This window comes from Eschrichtius robustus, chromosome 1 (assembly GCF_028021215.1).
Source record: "Eschrichtius robustus isolate mEscRob2 chromosome 1, mEscRob2.pri, whole genome shotgun sequence".
NCBI lineage: Eukaryota > Metazoa > Chordata > Mammalia > Artiodactyla > Eschrichtiidae > Eschrichtius > Eschrichtius robustus.
This window is the reverse complement of record NC_090824.1, coordinates 10,478,531-10,492,518: the sequence shown is the minus strand read 5'-3', so window position 1 is coordinate 10,492,518 and position 13,988 is coordinate 10,478,531. Positions and strand designations below refer to the sequence as shown.

The 13,988-nt window shown below is 47.7% G+C and overlaps 1 protein-coding gene across 1 annotated transcript; it reads right to left on the bottom strand.

Moving 5' to 3' along the window:
• Positions 1 to 2,791: 2,791 nt before the first annotated feature.
• SERPINA10 (serpin family A member 10) lies at positions 2,792 to 13,693 on the bottom strand. Its single transcript, XM_068552520.1, has 5 exons — positions 13,607 to 13,693; positions 9,891 to 10,658; positions 8,314 to 8,587; positions 5,896 to 6,046; positions 2,792 to 4,547 (listed from the first exon to the last, which is right to left on the bottom strand). Exons 2-5 carry the CDS (start codon positions 10,612 to 10,614, stop codon positions 4,356 to 4,358), a joined length of 1,341 nt encoding a protein of 446 aa, XP_068408621.1. The 5' UTR covers positions 10,615 to 10,658; positions 13,607 to 13,693; the 3' UTR covers positions 2,792 to 4,355.
• Positions 13,694 to 13,988: the final 295 nt, after the last annotated feature.

The window sequence follows — 13,988 nt, the reverse complement described above, 5'->3', positions numbered from 1 at the left end:
GTTGTTAAACGTTCCATGTTTGAAATTATATTCCCTAGGAGGTATAATATATATTTCTTGAATAATAATGTGGTTACAGAATTCCAATGTTATAGTGAAGTGTAATGAAAAACAACTTTAGGTATGTGCTTTAACTACTGCTACAAAAGAGATAAGTCTGCATTTATTTGTGCAGGAAACCATCTATTTAATTGTTCTAGAGTTTAGCATTTACAAATTGAAAGGTCCAAATCAACTGAAATTGCCCTGCCTAGATAATCACTTGGAGGGGGACTTGGGAGTAAGAATGACACTGCATTTTCTCACAAATCTCCAAGCCCAGTTGAAAAGTCACACTGAAACAGGGTACAAACAGCTGTCCGAAATTATATCAGTCCTACGATTGTGGTGACAAGATGTTGTACCTGGACATTCCGAAATTAAAATTTGGCAATGAAAATTCTACAAAGATTTCTGATAACTTTTAGCTACAACTACCTTAAAAATAACAGATTGATGATTTTCTTTATTTCCTAGAAGAATTTATTTTATAAATACTTTGTTTACATTTTAGATTGTATTTGTCCTTACTGAATTAAAAATGATGACTCTAGTTTGAATCAGCTGTTATTCCAAGCTATCATGCTTAAGCTATGTCAACAGCATATATTTGTACTAATGCTAATATTTCCATCAACATTTGCCTGTGGAATATATTCAGTTCTTAATTTTAAAAATGTCAGTTCTTGAGATATACTGTATGAAGCTATTGTCAGCTTCTCTATTTCAAAATGCAATCAGCATATAACTATATTGATATTAGAAAATATTTGTTTTTTTAAAATATACTGATGTATGATAAAGATGATCTAATTTGTGAATGCATATGTGTGTGGTTACTTTTTATAATGTGCAATAATGAATAATGAATTTACTCAAAATAAAACATAGGTTAATGAGATACCTGTGTTTGTGAAAAAAGTTTTAAATACTTTCCTGCAGTTTTTATTCTGTAATTAAAGACAGTTCATCCTTAAGTAATGAACAAGAAAAGCCCACAGACATCAACTATAAATTACCCAGGGGACAGCTACTCAGTGTGAGGCTTTCATGCTGTTTGTTTCCCCCTTTCCTTACATATGGCCTCTTTTTTGGCTATTTTTAGCGATTCTTAATATCTTTCATTTAAGGACAATCAGGTAAATGGAATTGTTCAACCATTCATTTTGTCAGTAATTAAAAATTGAGTAGGTATGAGAAGCTTGACAGTACTGGTTAATTCATGCATTCTTTGTGGATTTCATTTAACTGTTTTAGCGGCGTCTCCTGCTAACATCACTAACGTGGAACTGAATACATTATGATCTAGGAGAGAGTATTGGGGGTGTGTAATGGACCTCAGAACAGCGTCAGTTTTTCTAGTACTTCGATTCATAGTCCACATTGGCTCTGTTACTTAAAAAACTGGAGAATTTCAGTTTATTTGTTCAAAAATAAATTTAGCAGAGTTAGGAACTTTTTATTTTCCACCATGCATGCGGGAGAAGAGGAAAACAATTTGACAGAGAAAAGTCACTACTGCTTATAGAGCTCAGAAATCTACAGAAGTCAGCTGCAGTCTTAGGCACTAAATTATCAATTAAGGCAGTCAATCAAAGTTATGTTTGGAGGTTTTCTTTTTTTTCCACAGAACATGATAATTTCTAAACTCGTTGAAATATTTATTAAAACTATACTTCCAAGGACAGGTATGTAAAAACAGAGTAAAAAACAAATTGGTGACAGTTATGAATATCCACATATATCTTGATTTACACTGGAAACAAGACTGATACTCTTATAAAAGTTCTTAGTTTAACAACTTATCAAATAGTTCCTTTAAACCAGTTGTGTGACAAGGAAAGATCTCCCTCCATCTGTAGCTGCAGAGAAATAGGGACATCTCTATCTGTTAACTATGGAAACTTGCAGTTTTAAGGACGTGTTCCAAAATTTCACTAGTTAGCATTATAAGCAAAAAAATAGACCTGTAGAATCAACTTTACTGGCAGAAATGGAGAGGGCAAAAAAGGATTTTACTTAATAGAGAGGAGCATATAGAGCTTTTCTTCCATAACCTCATACACATTTAAAAGTCATTTCCATTACTTGATTTCCTGAGCTTTATAAAGACACCTTATTCTGGAGGAGTAAGTCCATTTTGCCTGCAGTTAGTGGACATATGTGAAATATTTGAATTGAAATGGAACAGTCTCTTTAGCTTGACCCTAGTGGTTTTACAGCGAAGATAAAATGAATTCGATTAAGTCAGTAATCTGTTCTCAGTTGTTATATAGCATGTGTGTGAGAGAGTGAGAGAGAGAGAGAGAGTGTGTGTGTGTGTGTGTGTGTGTGTGTGTGTAGGAACAGTTTTTAAAACCTGACACTTAAATATAGTGAAGCATTGTTACAATGCTCAGAATATTCCCCCTCAGTTGAAACCTTGAATTTTTTTGTAAGATCAAGTACATTTTTCATTGGTCTGCATTTTCCACCATGCATATATATTTAGAAAATCTAAAACCTAGTGTCCTTGGAGCTTCTTCAAACATATGTGGGGAAATATTAATTTTTTATAGAGAATAGGGCCATTTTCTACCTTAAAGAGTAATGTCAGATATCATTGTTATGCCATTATTGTTTTGTGCAAATATGTGCAGAGATAAGGGGAGAGTTTGATATGTATGTTCTATGAATCCTTTGATAATAATGAACCTTTTTTATAACTGGGTTTGGCCATATTTATTTCAGAGGGTATTGTGTTCTCATAGGCTTTCTTTTTTAGATTTCATCTCTTAAAAATGGGTAATTTGAGCCCTCTTTTATTTCTCTTTCTTCTATTTTTCCATAAATGAACCTCATTAGTTGAATACTAACAACTCACTTAAGAATGCCAACTGAAGTTAGTCATCTATTTTTGTTTCTTTCTAGGCCCTAGAGTTGCCTGGCTTACCAGTGTCAGTTAGTGCCCTTGGAAGGGAATACAGGAATAAACTCATGTCCAGGTTTTAGAATGATGAAGAGTTAGTCTCTAGACTGCTGCTTATTATTATTACCTATTCACATTAAGTACTATTTACGTAACTCTGACTTATTGTAATAAGATGACTAATCAGTGCATTAATTTTAAGTATATTTAAATTGGACAGCAAACAGATAAAAATCCAATTAGGCCATTAGTCAACATAGTTGACATTCCAAGATTAGTTAACTCTATTCACGATTCTCTGAAATTACTCCTAAAATATTTTCTTGTCTCTATAACAGAAAATGACTGGCTAAGAAAGTGTTTGCTGTTTTTCTTTGAACCTTGGGACAGAGTCCATGCTTATATTCCGTTTAGCCACAGTGGGTAACTGAGAGGTGAGCACGTGCTGCCTGTTGAAGCGGACCCCATCAGATGTTGTAGACAGAAAGAAGAGTGAAATGGGCTTGGGGACTGGAGTCAGGAGAGGCAGGCTTCTGACTCTGCCATTGCTTCACTGGGTAACTTTTTCCTTCCTCTGAGATGCCCTGCATGATTTAGCCATTAGATGCCGTAGGCACAGTGCCTCAAGCCCACGATACTTTTAGGGGCCCATGAAGATGTTTTACCTCTTGCAACAAGCAAGTTCCATACTTTGACTGCACTGGTATAAAGACAGATATAACCCAGAATATATTCACGTTTATACCAATGCAGTCATAAAATATAATTTCTATTATACACACACATATATATTTTTTTATTTTTATGAAGGGAGGAACCTATGGAGACAAAAGTGCCTGGGGCCCACGAAAGCCACACTGCGGCCCTCCCTCCGGTTTCCCATTTCTTTGCTTTGTAAAACGAAGGTATTGAATTGGATGATCTGTGGCTCAGTTAACGGCTCCACGGAGTGGGTGGAGCCTCAATGCAACAGGACTGACCACGGCTATTTTCTTCTAATTTTAGTCACCAAGAAATGATTCTATAGTAGGTTAAAAGTAAAACACTAATTTGCCCCAGGGAGAAGTAAAGAGAGTGAAGCTCATGACCCGTGGAGAATGTGTACTTGTCTTCTTCCCAAAGGCTTCGTCTTGAAATAGAGTTCTGATCTACCATAGTGTTAAGTCCAGATACCAAGATGGTCTTTAGTCAATAACAAAGGCCCTTAGAAACAGGCTTAAAATACCAGACAGCTTGTACAAACATCTCCTTAAAATAAGTTTGAATTTAATACGCAGATTTATCTAAGGACGGCTCAAACTAGCATTTGAGGACAAGGGCGCGACACCCAGTGCCAGTGTCCTGTGTAAGTTCAGACACCTCAGATCCAGCGTCTGCTGTGGCTCTAAGGACTCACGCGTGTCATCAATCACAGGAGAGTCGGATTCACCACCCTGCCCAGAAATAGCAGGATTCTGGAAGTTTCTTCATAGATGATGAAGTGAAATGGCCGGTCCACTTTGATGATGGGAGGCATGGAATAAGCAGTGATTTCCGACAGGGTTCCCGCCGCCGCCTCTGTTCCTTCTTCATCCACCTCAATCATCGCTCTTTGTAAAACCTGGAAAAGGAAATACATGGAAGGCCGTTTGTGTGCCAGTGGAGACGAGGGAATTAATTGAGCCCCTGGACATTCTGTGTTATTGTCCTACCCACGGGGCCATGCTCTCGGGATTTAGTGGTACAGGGCTCATCTGCGCAGAGAGGAATGGTCTGAGCTTGCCCCAGCGGCTGCCTTAGAAGCCCGCAAAATGCCAGGAGACACCAGGAACCGATTGTGAAATTCATTCTGGGCAGGGACCCGGGGCCTCTGTGGCTGGCCAGTTCATGCACACATGCATCAAATGAACAGACACTTATTTAGCATGTACTTTGTGCTACTGATTTTTGAGCCGAGCTGGTGTTCCTCCTGGAAGGTTTTCAAGCCGCCTGGAACCCCTGAGAACGTTGACCTTCCTTCTGGCAGGCTAGGGAGGGGCAGGGTCGTGGTTAGTCTTCTGTAGCAGCTTCCCAGCACCTGGTACTGCTCTGAAGTGGTCCCTGGGGCAAGCCCCTGGGTCCCTGAAGTCTTCCTGAACTCTGGTGGCCTGTATTTAGGCCACCTGCTGTGTTTGCGAGGCCCCTTTGTCCAGGAACCTCATGTGATGTGAGTGACGGACCTGTATAATTATTATAAGGGGAGATAATGATAACAATCCCTACTGTTTTGTAGGGATATTTCAGAGGGGGTTTCCACAAGGGGCGGGAAGTTAGCCAGGTAGCCTCTGGGGCTTTCTTTCATCTTTAAAGTGGTGCAGTTTCATGGAATTTTGAATGAATCTGTGAACCAGTTCCGTTTTGGGATAAATTTCTCCTTGAGCACTGGGAGAGAAGAGAGAGAGCTCTACATAAGAGAGATTAAATTAGTTGAACAGATGTTTTAAAAAGTAGCCCCAGGGGCTTCCCTGGTGGCGCAGTGGTTGAGGATCTGCCTGCCAATGCAGGGGACACGGGTTCAAGCCCTGGTCTGGGAAGATCCCACATGCCGCGGAGCAACTAAGCCCGTGAGCCACAACTACTGAGCCTGCGCGTCTGGAGCCTGTGCTCCGCAACAAGAGAGAACAAGAGAGGCCGTGACAGTGAGAGTCCCGCGCACCGCGATGAAGAGTGGCCCCCGCTTGCCGCAACCGGAGAAAGCCCTCGCACAGAAACGAAGACCCAACACAGCCAATAAATAAATAAATATAAATAAATAAATAAAATTTTTAAAAAAAAGTAGCTCCAAATTCTTAAAACATTCAACTTGGGTGCTGTTTCAATTCTTTTGGAATTTTAATCTAGTTTTCTGCTACAACTTGGCCTTTTATCAACGTCAAATGGTATGTAAAAGTATTCGTTGGTTTGGGCCCCAGTGGAAGATCCTGACTTACCTTGGATACTTTAAGATTTCTTTCAGTAACTGAGAGATCACTCAAGTCAGCCCAGGGTGAGAAGATTCTTCTGATTCCCATCTGTTTAAGCAGCTCGTGCATCTTATACTTCTGGTCTAACTTGAACTTTGGAAAGAAAACTTCCATTTTTCTGTGGTACAAGTGCATATAATGGTGAACTGTAGACAAAAGCCATAGATTCTGAACCCTAAAAAGGTCACACTTTCTTTTTACCTTCCCCCAAGATTATTCCCACTAACAAGTCTCCCTCAGTTGACTAGAGCTCGTTCTGTTCTTTTGTAACGAATGGTCTGACTCCGAGAAGAGAGCTTCGGCTTCAGGGAACCAGTTTTATCTCCCAGCCAATGACTCGCATTCTCTTTAGCAAAGAATGCCACACTTTGTATCCATTTCCCTGGGTTTTAAAAACCCCAAACCAACCAAATAGCTGCTGCCATCAGTCCTGCAGACTCCAGGCTGTTTTCAATACCCAGATTACAGAGACCCCCAGGATTTTAGGAGAACCTTAGGAGTCTGGGGATGGACAAGGGGAGGGGAGTGAAGGGAATTTTCAACCCCCTACCTATCTTTAGCCAGAGAAACTCTGATATTATCTATTTTATATATATATATATATATATATATATATATATATATATATATATATATATATATATATGTATATATATATATATATACGTATATAATATATATATTCACACACAATGGAGTTTTTTGTTTAGAGAGATGAGTTCTGTGGCTCAAAAATAAAAAGAATGAAAACTACTAATTGGTACTAAATTAGTCTTAAAGAAGTTCCAATGTCTTAATCTGTGAAGTACAGCCAAAATACCAATACCAATTTCACAATGTTCTTCAGAGAAGTAAACGAAATATTATATGTTAAGCACCCAGAACAATGTCTCGTGTAGTTTCCTTTTGCTCCCTTCATCCCCCCCACCTCTCTCTCTCTCTCTCTCTCTCTCTCTCTCTCTCTCTCGGAGCTGGGCCAGGCTGTCGGGCTGGAATATAACTGAGGACGTGACATGCCTTGGAGACTGATTTATAACTGTATCCCCCCAAACATTTGTTGAAGGCTTATTATGTTTGAGTCCTGTGCTAGGCTCTAAGGATTTGAAGAAAAAGAAGAAGAATGAAGATAAAATGAACACTGAAGATCTTTAGCTGGACTCGTCTCTGTGCCAAATGCTGGAGTGACAGGATTCACGAGACATCACCGTGGACTCCTTACTGGCGCTGCCTTCCTCCTACCCCAGTAGGTGGATTAATTTATTCCACAAGCATTTGCGACCCTGCTCTGTGCTTCCGACCCTGCTCTCTGCACATGGCCCCCTCCCCCGGTCGTCTCATCCAGTCTCATGGTTCCATGTATGTGCTGCTGACTCCCCGGCCTGGAGCTCACCCTGCACCCCAGATCTAGCCGCCTTCCTGACATCTCCGCCTGGATGTCTAATAGGTATTTCTGATCCAGATGTTTCCGACTGAACTTTTGAACTTACCGCTCGGCGTGTTCCTCCTACGGTCTCCCTTTTCAGTAAATGGCAAATCCTTCCTTCCCGTTGCTAAGGCCAAAAGCTTTGCCTTCACCTTTGACTCCCCTCTTTCTCTCTCTGTCACCCGCATCCAGTGCGTTAGCCAATCCTGTCACCTCCGGCTTCGTCACGGATCCCGGACCCCACTGCTCCTCCTCACTTCCGCTGCCACCACCTGCCGAGCACCCTGACCTAGGTGGATACACGGACCTCCCGGCTGGTCCCCTTGCTCCTCCCACATACGCCTAGTGTCTCTTCTCAGCACAGACCGTACTGCTCCTCTGCTTGGCTCCAGTGGCTTCTCATCTCCCTTGGCAAGAGCCCAAGTCTTTCCCGGGGCCAGGAACGTACAGTCCCGGGTGACGGCTGCTGGCTCCTCTGCGACCTCATCTCCAGCGGCTGGGGCCCCACCGGCTGCCCCGCTCTTCCTTGAATCCCGTAAGCACAGTCCCGTCCCAGCACTTCCCCACTTCTGCCTGTGGGGACTCTTCTCTCCCCCAGCATACCCTCAGAGTCCTCCTTCCTCTTAAGTGTTTGCTTACCGCTACCTTCTCGGCCAGGCCTTCCCTGGCCCCCACCTGCACCCCGCTGGTGCTCTCATCACTAGAACGTGAGCTCCGCGAGGGCTAGCATCGTGCAGGCATCCCAGTGCCTGGCACGTGGGAGAAACTTGATAAGGGCTGGCCGAGTGAATGAACGAGCCAGGCGCTGGGATAGATGCTGATAGAGGGGGAAACGGGACAAGCGCAGCCCCTGCCATCGGGGAGCCCGCTGCGGGCTGGGCTGGGACGGGCACAGAACGAAATTGTGGGTGCCCGTAGGGAGGGGGCGGCTGAGCTGGGGTAGGGCGACGAGAGAGCTGTACCTGGTTTTCATGTTCCTGAGCCACGTGTCCACCAAATCTGTGGTCAAGTAGTCTTCAAGGGCCAGGTGGTCACCTATCCTTCCCATGAGGACCACCAGCATGGTGGCATTTCCTCGGTAGGGCAGTTTGAGGACGTGGCAACGAAAATTCTTGTCAAAAGTGGAGGCAAACTTGCCTGCCCGGTACATCATGGGCACCTTGACTGCCTTGTACTTGTCCAGGTAGAAAGTGTCTGTCTCGGTGAGGACAGGGTCAAAAGGGGTCAGCCATTTCCCTGAATGAACAGATAAGAAAGAAACTCGTTGCAGAAACCACCCACCTCGAAAGCATCGTTCTTGCTAAAGTAATAAAGGGCCAGTGTCCTATCCCCCTTCCTGCCCAACTAGGAAAGGCATCCTTATCAGGTTTGTTTAGACCGCAGCTCAGGCGACCAAAATAAATTCCCCAAAGATCAGCCTTTCGCAGGCTTCTTTCCCAGCTGGCAAAACCTGGATCCATCCAGAGGCCCTGTTGGAATCACACACAAAAGCACTGAGATTTCTCCTAATGACCCCTCGTTCCCTCATTGTTCTGGACAAAACACTGAGTGTTTTGAGTGAACTTTTGTTTGAGTGAACAAAAGTCACTCATTCCAGCTGGAGCCCGAAGGCCCCACTTCCTTCTACACTCGCTCCCTTGTGGTTGGTCAGCTCCAGCCTAGAGAAGACTTCAGGCCTGTCCCCAGCCCTGTCTGCAGGAGGGGCCCGCTGACCGCCACTTTGTCTAGTGCACACCGTGTGCAAACAGAGGCCACTGTGGCAAAAGTGATGACATTCCCGCCCATCCTGTGCGCGGTGAGGCTCTGAGGGCGGGGGCCCCTGGCTGGCAAAGAGCCACGCGACCCAGAGGAGGCTGCCAGGGTGCGGGCCCATGACTACACACTGATGTCTGTCTGGCCCGGCTGACTGGAAGCATGTCCTCCTCCCGGACTTTGCAAGTCCCCTAGTGTCACCTTCCTGTTACAACTGTGGCCACACCAGTCCAGTCCTCCACGAGAGAAGCAGGATGGAAAGGACCTGGCATGAGCGTGTCAGGAGGCCCTCGTCTGAGTTTGGCCTCTGCCGTTTATCATGTGATCTCCCTGAGCCTCAGTTCATCTCTCTCGTAGGTGGGAGTGTCTGCATTTTCTATATTGAGAATACGAGGACAAGGGACTTTGTCACTTGCCCCAGGTCACAAAAGTAGAGCGTGAGGGAGCAAAGATGCAACCCTAAATCTCTCAGATGATATGCCTTTTTTTAAAAAAAATGACCCAGAGGGTTCCCCGTGTCAGAATGTCAGAGGAGAGATGTGCTTAGAAAACTTAAGCCCTGCAAGCACCCGGGCCCCCAGGGCAGGGGCATCAAGTGAAAACATTGTCTGGCACTGTGCCTGGTATGTCCTACATGTTCTATGTATGTTTCACTCTGTTTGTAAAACCTGAGAACAACATGTTCCTAGGAGATCATTTGGCGTCGATCATACGCAGGCCCAGCAGGAAAGGAAGAGACAGGCAAAGAGAGCCATGGCTCTCGGAGAGCAGAACATTATCAAAGTACCTTTGAGCAAGATGTAATCCACAAGAATTAATTTGGTGTCAGGATTAATCTCATCAAAGAGTTTGGGAATTTTCCCCTGAGTCTCTTTGTTAATGTGATGATTCACGAGCCCTTTGGCCTGGGAGGCGTTGCGAAAATTTATAGTCACACACTCCGTATCGAAATACCCCTTGGAGAAATTGAGGAAGGTCTCTTTGACATCAAAGTCCTGGTGGATGAAGGCAAAACTCCCCTGGGTCAGGCCCAGCTCTGGGTTGTGGGAGAGGCGTTCTCGGAGCTGCTTGAAGAGGGCAGGCAGGCGCGGGGGCCGGGTCTGGTTCACTGCGGGCAGGGTCTGATTCAGGGCCTGCAGGCGGAGCCCCGTCTCCAGCTGGGCTCTGCTCTGTCCCCTGGCCCCCAGGGTCAAGGCTGCCATGGCCCAGGCCAGGCCGAGAGGGGAGAAGACCACGTTGCCGTCGTGCCTCATGGAGATCTTACGAAGCAGGCTGAACCCCAAGTTGGAGGTCTCCCCAGAGAGCTTCTGCCCGTCGGCCGTCAGCCAGGGGCGGCCCTCGTCCTCCTGCAGGGCCCGCCCCCCCTCGCTGGTCTCGCTCTGGGCCCTGGGGGTCGGCAGAGTCGCCAGTCCTGCCTGGGCCTCTGGTGAGCGGGGACCAGGGGTGGAACCGGGTACCAGCCACACCTGGGCCAGGAGGCAGGGCAGCAGGAGGCTCAGCACCGCCTGCATCTGGGCAGCGTGGAGGCCCCGGAGGCTTCCCTTTGGCAACAAGGCTTCCTCGGGAGAAAAGGGGGCAGAGATTATTTTTAACGGCTGATACGCACGTCCTCCCTGTGTCCTGGTACAGCTCCTCCAGTGAACCGCTTCCTCCCTGGGGGACGGGGCTTAGCTCCCCGAGCCCTGCCTCGGGGACACCCTGAGCAAGTAGGGGTCCTATTTGTCACCTGAGTGGGGGGCGCATTATTTCACAGGGTGAAACCGCCTCGGGTTTCCATCCAGGGCCGCGCCCTCGGGCAGCTGCTAGTCTCCCCCGGCTTTCCCCAGTCATCCCACTTCCTCCAGGGGGACGGCAGGCAGCCAAGAAGAGGGGGATGGAAGAGGAGGCGGTCTGGGTGCCCGGCCTCACTGGGTGTGGGTCAGAGCAGCGGCCGGAGTCAGGAGGTCTTCCCGGACTTTTACTGGTCTGCTTCGTTCACTGCCGTTGATCGCTAGACGATACGGCAGCCCGTCCAAGCTGAGCGGCGGGGACCTGGACCTGGGGACACGTTCGCCTGGGGACTTGGAGGGTCTGGGAGGCCATCAGGGCAGGGCAGGGGGAAGCGCTGAGTTTGCCTGATTCGGTGGTGGGATCCCCCCTGCGGCTCCCCTACGGCTCTCCACCCAGCCCTGGGGCCCAGTTACAGAACTCTTAGGAGTTCCTGTCTTCACTCTCCCTGGAGCTCCCCAGCACAGAAACAGATAACGGGCTGATTCACACCACGCGAGCCTGGGCTAAGCTCCACTTGGACGGTCTCGTCTCATCCTCACTGTGACCTGTGAAGTGTGTCCTCCTCTCACTGCCCCGAGGCTGCCTATTCTAGTGCTGGCCAGCCTTCCAGCACAGGCAGTGGGTCTCCAAACGCCACACTCGCCACCACTGCCCCCGCTCTGGCCTCCCTCACATCCTTGGGCACCGAGCCTGGCTCCTGAGCGCCTGTACAGTTCCCATCTGAATAAACCCCTGTGCGCTGGGCTGTGCCACCTGCCTGTCTCCACACACGGCTCCTGGTGCTCAGCTGACACCCCCAAGCCTGTGTCCCGGAGGCTGGCTGGAAGGTCACCAGGATGCACCCTCACCCTCTTCTGCCCACTGGACCCACTGCCCCAGGAGGGTCTCGTTGGGGTCAGGACCACTCAGCCCAGTGCGCGTGGAGCAGGGGAGGCCGCAGACCTCACGGGAGCTCCCGTCAGCAGAGACCCTCATTCTCAGGCCACCTGTAGCAAAATGCGGCGACAGGGTGAGGTTCCCAGGCCTCTTCTCCCTGCCGCAGGGGGCTGTGTCCCCGCCTGTGCCTGCTACAAAGTGACCCCTGGCCCCAGGACTCAGTGCGTTGCTCTTTGCTTTTGCTAAAGGGCGCCATAGAATCCGGGGCCTCATTTCTTCCACAGCTGCAGTGGCATGACCTTACTCAGTGAAATATTCCCGCTGTTTTCTAACTGTCAGCGTTTAGGAAACTCTGTCCGATTCTAAACGGCAAGCCTGCATTCACTAGGTCACGCCAGCACTGCACGTGCTGAGTGAGTACCTCCTGGAACGTACCAAACGCACCCAGGTTCATGCCTTCATCATATCACAGGATATAGCACCCCTTTGTAAATTAATCCCACAGCAGGATACTCCCGAATTCAGAATCACTTCTGTCTCTGACAGCCATCAGGAAATGATCCCAGCACAGCAAGTAGATGTCACCCCTTCTGATTGCTAAGTCTTTCCTTGAAGCTCCACCTTCAGTCTGGAGTGGCAGCCCAGGAGTACCCTGGGCGGCCCTGCGCGCTGCTTACCCGGCAGTCCCATGCATCCCCTAGGGTCTTTGTTCATCTACAGAACGGTACAGAATCTGTGTGCAGGGGGCATCCCCTCAAACACCAGGGTGCAGCCGAGGATGCCATGAGTGAAAAAGAATGGAGGACACCTGATTCAGAATGGAGTCAGGAAGCCATGCAGGGTGGGCTCTCACGCATTCCCGCTCGTCTCAATATTCACGATCATCAGGAAGAAGGAAGCTTTCCGCACACCTAAGTAACGGCAAACTGCCCACGCTTGCTGCCAACAAGAAACCACCATGACTCTGAACTTCCATTCTCCTCCAATGAGCTTTGGTTCAAAACGACCCTCCCCAGCTTCCTCCCTGAATCTAATAAAAGCCAACCTCGCCTTTGTCTCTTTGGGACTTGCCTATGGTTTGCCATAGTTTGTTGGTCCCGAATCGCAATTCCTCTGCTATTCCTGAATCAATTTATCTTCGCTTAATCGTAATTGCCATTAATTTTGTTTAAGGATGACGCAAGGATGCAGCATCCTAAATAGAACCCGAGCAGTAAGAAATCAACCACTTACCCACCACTTCTCAGCCCTGAATAGACCTGGAGCAGCAACTCTACCCCCAGATCTGGAAGCAGGGGAGACTCTCTTGCCTGGGAAGACAGGTCCCTGGGAAGAAGGCCAGGGAGTTGTGTGGGGCTTGCACAGTGAGTGTGGTGGGTGTGAAATCTCAAGCCTTAAAAGCCTCTTCCTGGGGACTTCCCTGGTGGCGCAGTGGTTAAGACTCCATGCTCCCGATGCAGGGGCCTGGGTTCCATCCCTGGTCAGGGAACTAGATCCCACGTGCATGCCACAACTAAGAGTTCATGCCGTAACTAAGGAGCCCGCCTGCCACAACTAAGATCCGGTGCAACCAAATAAATAAATATTTTAAAAAATTTTTTAAAAAGAATCCCTTATGTTAAAAAAAAAACCCAAAACCTCTTCCTCTGGCCTCCTGCAGAGGAAGACCCCTATGTCTATAACACGCCTCTTACCTCCCACCCGCACCCTATCCAGTCCAGGAATGAGGGCTCGGCACTGCCTTGGTTCCCACCCCCTCCCCTTGGAACCCGCTCAGAGAGGACGAGAAGGTCTTCTCTCCCCAGCCCTCACTAGGCAGACACCGTGAAGGCCTCCCTTTAATCCGCTGCCTCTTACCAGTGAGGTGCTGCCAGGTGCCTGGGAAGAGCCTTCATTCAGGGCAAAGACAGATGGTTAGGGCTTGCAGCGTGCAGCAAATATTTGCTATTCCAAAGTGTGATCCCCCGAGGGACTGTTACTGATTAACATCCCGCTTGGAGATGGTGGCATTTCTGGAAAAGCCAAGATGGAGAGGTAGGCTTCCCATAATCCCCAGCTGCTCCTGCTGACCTCGGAGAGACAGCAGCGAGTGGTGGCCTGAAGCAGGATCTCAGCTCCCTGCCCAGGAATTGAACCTGGGCAGCCTGGGTGAAAAACCAGGAATCCTAGCCACTAGACCACCAGGGACTAGAGGCTAGAAGCAAAGTTCCCTTGGCTCTTGCCCCATTTGAAAAATGAA

Coding starts and splice junctions, on each gene's coding strand:
- SERPINA10 (XM_068552520.1), bottom strand. CDS start 10,614: ATGCAGGCGGTGCTGAGCCTCCTGCTGCCCTGCCTCCTGGCCCAGGTG. Junction 8,588..9,890: donor GGATTACATCTTGCTCAAAG/GTACTTTGATAA, acceptor CTGTTCATTCAG/GGAAATGGCTGACCCCTTTT. Junction 6,047..8,313: donor CTCAGGAACATGAAAACCAG/GTACAGCTCTCT, acceptor CTTGTACCACAG/AAAAATGGAAGTTTTCTTTC.